Raw genomic sequence first — 11,512 nt, 5'->3', positions numbered from 1 at the left:
AAAAATGTCGCAAAGCCTCCCTTGAAGTCAGCAAGTTCTGTTTTCATTTTCCGGCCGTTGGAATCCTGGCCCTTTTGAGAATTACATTTCCCTTACTCCAGAGCTAATTCCGTCGCTTTTGAGGCCTAAACTTTAATTATACGTTCATAGTTTCCATTTCAGCTCCAAAAGGTCTACCTCGATCGGATTTGAACGGAAGAGGTAACAACTTATTACGGACTTCCGCACGAACACATAAATTGGAAACAAAAGGTTCTCGTTAAAGTTTTGTACCTTTCGGGATGCCCACGGTCATTTTCATATTCCCCTACAGATCAAAGATCTCATCAGCCCATCATGAAAAAAGTTGGTAAACACACGCCTTTAAGAGGATTTTCGAAGCTTTTTTGGCTCTGCATCTCAGACAATAACTACAAATATCGAGGCACCGAGAAGCAACACGCCTCTTGAGCGACCTGGTACTGGTTCGGCCAATTCCAGCATTCAGTTTGAGGCATTACTAGCGAAGTTGGGTATTAGAAAACTGAAAACGAAACAATTAAATTGAGTTAGGGGCGCAACATACCATTTGGAATATTAAGCCTTCCCTACTTCCTAAGGGAGGAAATATAGCGGCTATGTTCCCTATTAGGAGTCTTTTGCAGAATCGGCAATTGAGGTTTGTAGTCAGAAATCAGCCATTTGACTTCACTGACGAGCGACAACAGCTTTAAACAAGCTCAATGAAATGTACTCGAAGAAAAGGTTAGCTTTCTTTTAGGTTGGATGTTATAAATATTAATAGCTGTTTTTGTATTCTTTGCACAAAGTTCAACAGATGTTTATTGAAGCTGTGAACCACAGTCACGAGGCCTACCTCAAAACTTTCATCTAAGCCTTCGATACAATAAAGAATCTTGTCGCCAAATATTTATCTGTTCGACGTTGCCACGACCTGAACGTATAAGGACACTGCATTATCCTGAGCACAAGAGGAGTCAATCGATGTTATACACAAAATTCAGTCTTCAGAAATGGTTCAGTAGCTTTACCTTAAGCCATTTCGTGTTTGCGAGTTCCATGTTATGAAGAAACTGTTATTTCCGGGTAAATAAATTTCCTAGAAAGGACTACCGTATGGAAACGAGATTTTTACTATGTTTGTGTCTCTATGCTCTGTTTTGCTTCGTAAAACATTGCTACGTATCCCCTAACACCGGTGGGAATTCCTCTTCCTCTGCTCTATTTTCTATATTTTGAAATCAGAAGAGATAGTTTTGATCTTGAAACTAATTCGCTTCTGTAAACACAATATGCAAGGTATCTAAAATCCTGTTGATTGCAGTGTGTTGTATTTGTTGTATTTTCTTTCTTTAAGTACTTAGGAACGTTAGGATACCTTTTTAGCCATGTTGTCACATGAAGTCACAGTGAATTCATAATTTTCAACTTCAGAAAAGATACCGCAGACGACCTTGTCACGAGATATTATGATAACAAATTCTATATATTTGTCTGTCTTAAACAAGACAATTTTAATTTTCCTAGCCGCGATGACATGAAGATCAAGACATTAAACACATCCAACCCTCTCTAACTTAAAGATGATTTAAAAACCGTGATTTGAATCATGGTAGTTTGATTGGTAATTCGTCTTTGAAGCCTCTTAACTTACTTTACCGTAAGAAAACATGGCGGCTTCTGAAGTAAACGTTTCCGGGGTTGCCGTTGGGTCGCTGAAAGAAAGCCAGAGCCGTTTCTAAAATAGTGAAATTTCCGTCCCTGACGACAATGAATTTGAAATTATCTCATCCTCGAGTCTATAGTTATTGTTGGTTAGACTTGTGAAGCATGGTCATTTGAATCATAATTTTCCTCGGTTTGTTTCGATTTGACTCGTCGTGCCACATATGAACAGAAAAGTTCCTATGTGGCGGAAACCTATTGATTTTCACATGATGAACTTGCATTCATGTGTCAATTATAAAATTGCAGTAATAAAACCACTAAGTAAGGACACAACAAGATAATTTAAATAAAATAATAAATAACTAAGTATAATATACGATTAAATAGCATAAAATATACGAATAAATAGCATAAAATTTGTAGTCAGCAGAATTAGGCTAGGGGACCTTAAGACGTGGGGGGGAGGAAGAGTCTGAGCCTAACTCAGATATAAACTAAGAATCATGCACTGCAAAACCAAGCAGCCCACACAGCCACCATCGTCCATTAATTTTTCCAAATCTATTCCTCTAACTGCCCTCTTAAAACCCGCTAGTGAATTCAACGTCCTAATACTGGAAGGTAGCTTAGCCTATAGCACAGGTCCTAAATACCTAAGGGAATGCCTGCCACAATTAATAGAGTTAAATCTTGGAATAGTATATTATTTAACTCTTAAGTTATACACTGTGTGATTTGCTGAAAATAAATCTTGTATATAGCTTGGTGCTAGCTTAAATTTTACTTTATACATGATGGTCGCTATATCTTGCAATCTACGATTCACTAGGGTGGGCAATTTAGCCCATTCTAACAACTGCCTATAGTTAGCATTCCAGTCACGGAAAACTGCCCTAAGACCCCTCTCCTGGATATGCTCCACTTTTCTTGCATCCTACAAAAGTGCTTTACAGTACTGCAGTAAGTCAAATAGGGCAAGACTGCAGCCTTATACAGCTGCAGCTCAGCAGTGGTTGGTATCAAGTTATGCAACCTTGTCATTACCCCTACTCTCTGACTAGCTTTTTTGCAAATCTCATTTATATGGACATTAAAAGTCAATTGAGAATCAATGCCTACACCTAATAATTTAATGTTCTGATAGTGGGACACTCTATTACTGTCTATGTCAATATTGATCTTGGCATCTTTTTGCTTGCTAATGAGCATGCTACCATATTTAGTAAAGTTTCCTTGTAAACAGTTCTCTTTATACCAACTTGTTGCTGCAACTGCACTCTCCTGTAATCTTGTTTGGATTAACTGGACATCTTTACTTGCTTCGAAAAACTGGTTATCATCCGTATAAATGGAGATATTCGACTTCATTACATAAGTCAGATCATTCTGATAAAGATTTCACATCAAAAGCCCAAGAGAAGAGCCATGAGGGCACCCTCTTACCACCTTCCTTCATTCGCTTGTTGTGTTCCCTAGCTTCACTCTTGCTTGGTGATTTTCAAAATATGATGCCATGAGTTTGAGGCTTACATCATCAAAACTGTATACTCTTAGTTTAGCCAGCATGAGTGGTGGGAACAGACAATCAAACGCCTTACTCATATCTGTTGACAACACACCAACACACTCCCCATTGTCCAATGAGTGCCTCCAGCTCTCAGTCAGGTTTAACAAGGCAGTCTCGCAACTGTTCCTCTTTCTATATGCAGTCAAATGGTCACACAGGCGATTATTATAGTTACCAGTGATTTGGGAAGAAAGGAGTTGCTCAAATATTTTATTAATAACAATTTGCACAGTCACAGGACGATAGTTTTCTTTTTGCAGTTGATCATCTTTCTTGTGAACTGGGGTCCATTCTCCCTTGTTCCAGTCAGTTGGCCATTACGTGCTGATCATCAATGCATAGGGCCATTAATGAATAAGGTATCCACGTTTTCTAGCGTGATGAGAACGTGATAATGCTATACACAGATCAGATAGTTGTGTGCCGTTCTAGTGGGTTTAATTTAAAACGCTTTGAAGCTTCTATATTTGGTTATATTTCTTATAAAACCCAAATATGTTTTTGAATTGACGTCGTGCGTCAATAAATGGCAGTAAGGGGAATTAATTCTCAAAATTCTCAAACTTCACGTGAAAAAAAATTACTGCTCAAAGCAGGAAATGCTAAAGTGAAAATGAAAAGTAAATTTCATATCAGATAGGCTCCTGCAGGGGCCGTCGTTTGCTACTTCTACAAGCTTCCTCTTGTATTGCGTTACAAGCCGAAATGATGAAATAAACATTGAATTAAGGTATCGTGTGTAACTAAAACCGTTGTTCTAACAATACTCAGTTTCAGTAGTATTTTTATACTCTTCACGGTCTATGAAAAAAATTGCCAACGGTCAAATGTTTTAAGACTCTAACATAAGCTCATTGTAATACTATCAGATATCTCCAAAAACAATAACACGCTCGACCCGACTCTAATGATGACTGAAAATCTTATCCACAATCACCGACTGCCTGAGCTGATTGGGCCAGTAAAGCGGAGAGACCTAGCACGAGTCTTAGGCTTCAACGAAACTGCCATTGAAGGAATCCAAATTGAAAAGGAGAGGTGCCCCAAAGAATGTTGCATTGCGGTCCTAGCAAGATGGACTCATCGAAAGGGACGAGAAGCAACAGTTGGAAAGCTCGCAGAGGCCTTGATTAATATAGAACTTAAGAAAGTGGCTGACACATTACTGGGTGGGTACAACATTGCTTATTGTTCAGTATTTTCTAAAGATTCAGTTACTGCAAGAATGGATAAGGGCAATTCCTTGTAAAAGTATTTATAAGTAATAAAAAGCGGCACATAAAAATCTAATTATTTATTTATCTCTTTTCATTATAAAAACATAGCTTAGTTGAGACACGATAGCCGGCATAATTCTGTTTTCCCTACTGATATTTATTGCTGAGGGGACTGCTGGAAATTTGAGGCCAGGTAAATTATTGCAAATAGTCGCATCATTGAATAAAATCTCGCATTCTGACTGGTTAACGAAGCGAGGTATTTTAACGTGGAATTTGGAGTTGAAAACGAGGCTAAGTGATATTGTTTCGCATCTACGTCTACATAACAACTATAAGTACACGTATTTTAAATACTTGACCTAAAAAATGATGCAATTAGCGCACGTTCCTCTCTGGTGATATTTTGGAAAAGTGTACAGCGAAATGCACTTGACATAAATGGGGCTCTTTTAGATTAACCATAGTACTTGCGTCCGAATACCAGATAGAGTTTTTCGATCATTCTCTTCAAGACTTTTTATCTCTTTCGTCTGATAAGTTCGAACATGCACAAAATGCAAGATCCGCCAGTTATGTATTCTTGGACAATTATGGAGTGTGATATTTGTAAACTTACTTTGGCTGAATATGGTTTGTTTTATGTCCGATCAATGATAGAAGAACTATTTCTATTGAAGTTAGAGGGACGATTAAGGTAGACGATGCAAACTAGGTGAGCTCGTTATTCACTGAGAGCATTTGAACATTACCTGCTGAACTGTTTCCAGATGGCCCAGTTTTGGTCTCTCAATATCAACAGCGCACTTTTTTTCTTCCATGAATTAGATCATATTGGGCAACGACACTACTGGAAGGTCGACGTTTTTCGTGTGGGAAACCAAAACAAAAGAATTTTTCTACATCTTTGAAGGTAACTATTTACATTTATAGTTACATTTATAGTAGACAACTGACTAAATGGACAACTGACTATTTCAACCCTTTATCGTGGCATAACTTATGAAAGAATGTAAGAAAGGTGGAGGCAAAACTACACCATAATCATTTTAGATCTGAATTAAACGTTATCTTAAATTTATTCTCAAGTGATTTTCTTGAAGAAGTGGGTAATGATAAAGAGAATTTAAAATGCCATTGCTGCTAAACTTAACAATGTCTTCCAGCCCTGCAATCTTTTAGGGGAATTACACAAGTTTGCTTCCCGTAAAGTGTATATTTTAAAAGCGTGTCCACGAGAAAACCGGGCAGAACCGGATAGGGGGGATAACTCTCAAATCACAGATTTGGCTCAACTTGGCACAAATGCTAAGTATCACGAGCTAACAAATGTGTGAAAATAAGAGGTCAAAATATTTAATTCCCAGGGAGATATAGGGTCCACCTTGCATTGCTGCTGTGACAAACCAAAAAACTGTCTGCAAATTCAATCAAATGGGTTGTGTTTTATATCTATCAGACTTTAAGAAAATTGAATTGTTTTAACTTTTTCAGTACATTTCTTCCCTTACCTCTCACTTAAGTAAAGACGACTTTTCTGGTTTTGACAAAGTCCAATACCTTCGGGTATTTTAAAGCTCAAAATCTCCGATGACCAACCCTTTCCGACCGTTATTGCTATGTGGGCAGTGAAAGCCATCACTGGAATTCTAAAATCAACAATAAAATCGTGGGGTAACTGATTTCATAACCCGTGCTGACATGAAATTTACCTCTACCTCCCGGTTTTTAGTCTATATCATCAAAATACCGTGAACCACTTCTTTGTTTTATCAACTTGAAGTAACTTGAAATTTGCAAGAAATTTCCCAGAGAGTACCGTTTAAACATGAACGCGGAGAGAATCTTTGAATAGCGCGAGTTGAGCTCTTTTGAGAATATTTGGATTATTCTCGAGGAAACGCTGCAGTTCATGATGAACATCAAGGGCACATGTAGTCGAACTTTCTGACAAAAGAAATCTAGGAAGAAACTCGATAGTACATACATGTCTCTGTAGTGCCTCAGTTGCAACTTTTGGCTTGATATCGTTTGTTAGATAAGTAGCCATTATGTCAACAATGTCACCAGGTTCGATTTGCTTCGTTGCCTTGTTGAAATATTAAGCGCGGTGAGAGCTCTCGGAAAGATCGATTAAAATGATTGGTCTTTTACGGTGTGATACTTATCGACTTAAATGATATGTGTTGGTGGCAAAAAGATAATTTGATGCCCTAAAAGCTGATGTGAATCAAAAGGACAATCCACCATCTTTGATCAGATCGCACCGGCAATTGTGTTCAGCGGTCAACTTTGACATTCATTCGGCATTTTGTGTTTGTAGTCTACAAAGTTTAAAATGCATGATTTATGCCGAGCTACACAAATGTTTAAAGGCTGATAGTTTCTAAAGAAACTGTTTGGGGCTGCGTCGGTGGGGGTAACGAAATAATTTAGATATCAACAAAGTTAAAATGGTAAATTGGCCACCGTAACGATTACAAAAGCTGACGTTTCGAGCGTTAGCCCTTAGCTTCGTCGGAGCGAAAGGGCTAACGCTCGAAGCGTCAGCTTTTGTAATCTTTACGGTGGCCAATTTACCATTTCAACTTTGTTGATATATCCAAATTATAACAAAATGTTTGACTTGTTATTTGCCAAGCTTGAGATAGTTGCTGGTTCATCGAAAAACAAATGGCCGGTGTCTCTAACCCAGGTCTCCTCTCAGCAGTAAGTGTCTCCTCTCGTATTTAGTATCAGGCAGAAGTGTAATAAGCCGCTCTTAAAGGTTAAAATAGTAAACGACAATCCGCTAATGTTAACATCAAAACCCGGAAGAAAAGTCATATCATCAGTTACAATGTAGCCGGGGCAAATAGGCTGCCAGAATATATTATGCATATGCCTCCGAGGCCAGATATGACAATACACAGTAAGAGATTACATATCAAATGTATGCAGTAAACCTCGGATAATTAATTGTTGACACCCTCCCCTTCCTCGCCCCACCTTTCATTAATAATCCGCACTTTTGCGATGGAGCAATTTCTAAGGTACATCTCGACTTAAAGCCAGATATTGCAGTAGACAGCTGCAAAAGATTACATATCAAATGAAAGCAGAAAACCTTGGATAAAATATGTAAGTGATTTCTACATAAGTGTCAGGTTTTCAACCATTATCTTTTTCCTTGTGCCGAGAGGAGACCAATAGGAGACCAGCAGCAATGCAAAGTTAGCTAATTAATTATGCAAAAAATGCAGGAAATGGGATTTTCCCAGGGGAATCCTATATCCCCCAGGGAATTAAATATTTTGACCTCTTATTTTCACACATTTATTAACTCATGATACTTAGCATTTGTGCCAAGTTTGATCCAAATCGGTGATTTGAGGTTTATCGCCCCCTGCCCAGTTCTCTCGTGGACACGCTCTTAAGCAATATCTCGATATGATATATCAGTAAAGATTTTAAATGGATATATGATGTGACTGTAACAATTTTGACTCTCTTTTCAGGAAATCAAAGACTATATAAATACTATCGACCTGTTCATACGATATACATCCAAGCAAACGGAACAAGTCGAGGTTGAAGATCTTACTTGCAAAGTTGAACTAATTTCCGAGAACATAGAAAAACTTCAAAAGAAGCTCTCAGACATAAAATCCAGTTTGAACATGCCTGAGTTGAAAGAAGACACCTTAACCATGCAAAGAAAGTTGGAGTTCATTGGAAGAAAGAACAGAACATTAGAAGAAGTGTACACTAAAGTAACAAGAATGACAAGCCAAGCTTGCGCATGTGATGAGGTCGTCAGGAGAAAGTTTTGTGACTTTACTTATTACAACTTAAAAACCGTGCACAATGATCTGAACGCTCGTGTTGCGGACCTGAAGTCAGCGGACACAAACTTTACAGAGGAAGAAAATGAAAAGCTTCAAATTCTGCTGGCAGACTAAAAAGGAAGAGAAAAACAGGTTGAAGACTTGGAAGCAGCGCGGACATTGCTATTCTCCGCTTTTCTCGGCTCTCCCGTATGTAAATTTACCCGCAGGCTTGATGTTGTTTTGGTTGTTTTTTGTTTGCTTTTGGTTAAAAGCCATTCTTCCTTCATACCATGCCAACTTTTTTTTAGCGTGTTTACGGTCAAAAAATCTATTTCAAGCCTACTTTTAGGATCCTGGCGGCTTCGTTATAGGAAGCGGAAAATCCCATAGCAAGATATCAAACAGTGAAATATGAGGCATTTTCAAACCACTCCAATAACCCTGCTAAAAGAAGGAAAACCGGTTCCAACAATTAGGAGTGAGATATAGGAGCAAAGATTTAGAGTATTGAGGAGAATCCTACTCTTGGGTAAAAACCCACCACTAAACAACTCTTATTTTTATTTTGATTGCAGGCTAAGGAGGAACCGGGGATATCTCAATAATCAACACCGGAGAGACGAAAAACGGCGCCATCTATTCCAGTGCAGGTAAATTTTAGAGAATAGAAAAGGTTTTCGGCAAAGGTATATGTCTATGCGCATTGTGTCCGTCGCGTTAGGCTGTGAAGTAAACTGTTGAGAATGGGGCTGATTGATGGGAGAGCTCAAGGGAACCACGACACTGAACAGGTTTATAGGAAATGACTCCTTCAACTTTAAGTATTCAAGTATTTTAAGTATTTAAGTATTTAAGTATTTAAGTATTTTAAGTATTTAAGTGTTCAAGTATTTACCTTGCAGTAAACTTCTTGTAATTATTTCGACGCAGTGTTGTCGAAGAAATCCATCAAGGTTTTGGTCTAGTTTTAATCGCACAATACTCACCTTTTACGTTGAACATTGTTCAAAGAGGTCAACAAACCGTTAACGTAAAGATGTTTTTTTCTCTCATGTCCTCGTGATTCAAAGATTTTTTATTGATGCCTCTAATGGTACCTTGCACTTGTCCTAGTCGGGTTAAGTCTAGTAGCGCTTCAACATTTTAGTGTCCTTTTCATACCGTGTGGCATAGGACTCCTGTTAAGTCTTTTTAAGCTGAGCTAGTTCACTAAATTGAAAGACCACCGAGACTGATATATAATAAACTACTGGTCGTTTAAGTCTTTTAAGCCCTGTAATGAGTTATAATTGTAAAATTTCTGTTGCAGATCAAAAGGACTAAATCATGGAGAATTTTTAGAAACAGGGAGAGGAGCAGTGAAAATACGTGCTATCTTGTTTCCTACTCTCAAAAGGCTCTTGAGGATTCTTAACTTGAGAAGGTCTTAAGCAAAATTCGAAGGATGTATTATTCTATCAAAACAGTACTGTGTACACTTTTTTTGCTCAACGGAAAGCATGTTTCATGTCTAGAAAAGTTTCTTTAGGACTTGAGATAGCTAGGTAGTTTAAATAAAAAAAAAGTAAATCGGGTACGGAAAACAAAGCCTCTACCATCTTTGCCAACGAGGCTATTTCTGTATATATTTTGTTGGTGAATTAATTACCTTTTATCGTAAGTACGAATATGACTTTTGCCTCTTTTGAGTCGACGAATTCCCAAATTTCTTTCGTACCGAAATAACGTGATGTTAAACTCGCACTACTTCCATTTCAGCAGCGGTTAACAAAGCGTGCAGATCACATAATTAATTCTATGTTAGCTTTACTTCTTTAGTTTGTTGACTTATCTAAATGAACGCGAGAAATAATCCTACTGTCCCTGATGAAGAAGAAAACGTTTTATATTGACGTGTGTATACAGCTTTAGGTTTAAGAAAAGAAACCTTTCGTAAAATTAATCAAGAAGTCCGCTGGGGTGACACGTTACATTATTCTACATAAAGAAGGCTTTGAAATGTTTTTCCAGTGCACATTACTTTTTCTTCTTGCGCTCTTACAAGCGTGTGGGGGAAGCAAGCGCTTACTTTGCATGTGAGGTTGGCCCGCAAGTGTTGTTCAACGGGTTGGCCCGCAGAAATATCCGATATCTTGAATGCGCAAAGAAAACAAAAAGATTAACATTCCCCCAAATTAAACTGTTTTTGTTGACAAGAACATGACTTCAAGTGACTACTCATTTTTAACAAAATGAGTTTACGATTACACAATAAATAACTTCAGAAACATTTTACTTGATGTCGGTTCTTAAATAGTCAAGACATCAGCAACTACTTTATGGCTGTGATGGTCCTGGAGATCACTCAGCTTCTTCTTGAGCATAGATTGTGGGCACACCGAAAAAGTAAATTTTTAGTGGAAGTCCTCTAGACGACGAATGACTCAATATCACGGCAACTTTCCTACTCAAGAAGTTACAGAATTAAAAACAGACTGAACCCAACTTGAGAAAAATCAATCTTAGAGACCAAACAATTCATGACTCTGGTAATGTTCCCTTTCAAATTAAGAAAAAAAAATATGTTGATTATGCTAGCAGTATTACTTTTGCAAAAGAGCCAAAACTATGCTTGTTTTTCAAAGCAGTGCCAAAATTATGTCAGCACAATCCATAATGGCCTATTCTTAACTCTTACCTGACCTTCACGCCCACTCCTGATAAAAGCACAGAAACCAAGTCATTCTATTATTTGATACTCTATCACACCTTAATATTGGCGACTTTACAAAATGAGACTGAGGTCAGGGAAGAATTTAGCAGTGAAAAAAAATGTAAATTGTAAATTTGATGTTCTTGGCCAACGCGTCAGGTTGAAAACTGCGAATAAGTGTCTGTGGAAGCGCAAAAAGTTGAGCCAAGGCAGTGAACATGATAGATCCATTAGAAGTTTTAACACATTACATCGACTTAGACCTTCGAATACGTGCTAGGTCTGGTGGGAGTGGGGGAGGGGGCGGAGGAATTTGTAACCTCCGGTGCCATTGAAAGATAATTTTTAAAACAGTAGCCTGTACCAGGCCAGTCTTGGTCAGTGGAGATGTGCGAAATAGTGCAAGACGTAGAGCATAGCACAGACTAATCAAAGATCAACAGACCCGAATTGAGCAATGGCCGGGTTGGTAAAGGACGAGAAACTCGACACTGATGAAGTGAAATCGATGCGAAGGGCCTCATACGCAAGCCGTATAATACCCTGTATTGTACGTAGG

The 11,512-nt window shown here is 38.2% G+C and overlaps 1 protein-coding gene across 1 annotated transcript; it reads left to right on the top strand.

The window, feature by feature from the left end:
• Positions 1 to 4,409: 4,409 nt before the first annotated feature.
• LOC148734675 (uncharacterized) lies at positions 4,410 to 10,028 on the top strand. Its single transcript, XM_088752585.1, has 4 exons — positions 4,410 to 5,365; positions 7,950 to 8,468; positions 8,837 to 8,911; positions 9,571 to 10,028. Exons 2-4 carry the CDS (start codon positions 8,362 to 8,364, stop codon positions 9,689 to 9,691), a joined length of 303 nt encoding a protein of 100 aa, XP_088608711.1. The 5' UTR covers positions 4,410 to 5,365; positions 7,950 to 8,361; the 3' UTR covers positions 9,692 to 10,028.
• Positions 10,029 to 11,512: the final 1,484 nt, after the last annotated feature.

Source organism: Stylophora pistillata, chromosome 3, assembly GCF_964205215.1.
Source record: "Stylophora pistillata chromosome 3, jaStyPist1.2, whole genome shotgun sequence".
Lineage (NCBI taxonomy): Eukaryota > Metazoa > Cnidaria > Anthozoa > Scleractinia > Pocilloporidae > Stylophora > Stylophora pistillata.
Note: the sequence above shows the minus strand (reverse complement) of the source record. Positions and strands in the feature narration are given on the sequence as shown.

Bases quoted from the DNA above. Each gene is read 5' to 3' on its own strand.
- LOC148734675 (XM_088752585.1), top strand. From the start codon at position 8,362: ATGAAAAGCTTCAAATTCTGCTGGCAGACTAAAAAGGAAGAGAAAAAC. The intron at 8,469-8,836 runs GTATGTAAATTT...TTTTGATTGCAG, and splicing joins CCGCTTTTCTCGGCTCTCCC to GCTAAGGAGGAACCGGGGAT. The intron at 8,912-9,570 runs GTAAATTTTAGA...TTTCTGTTGCAG, and splicing joins CGCCATCTATTCCAGTGCAG to ATCAAAAGGACTAAATCATG.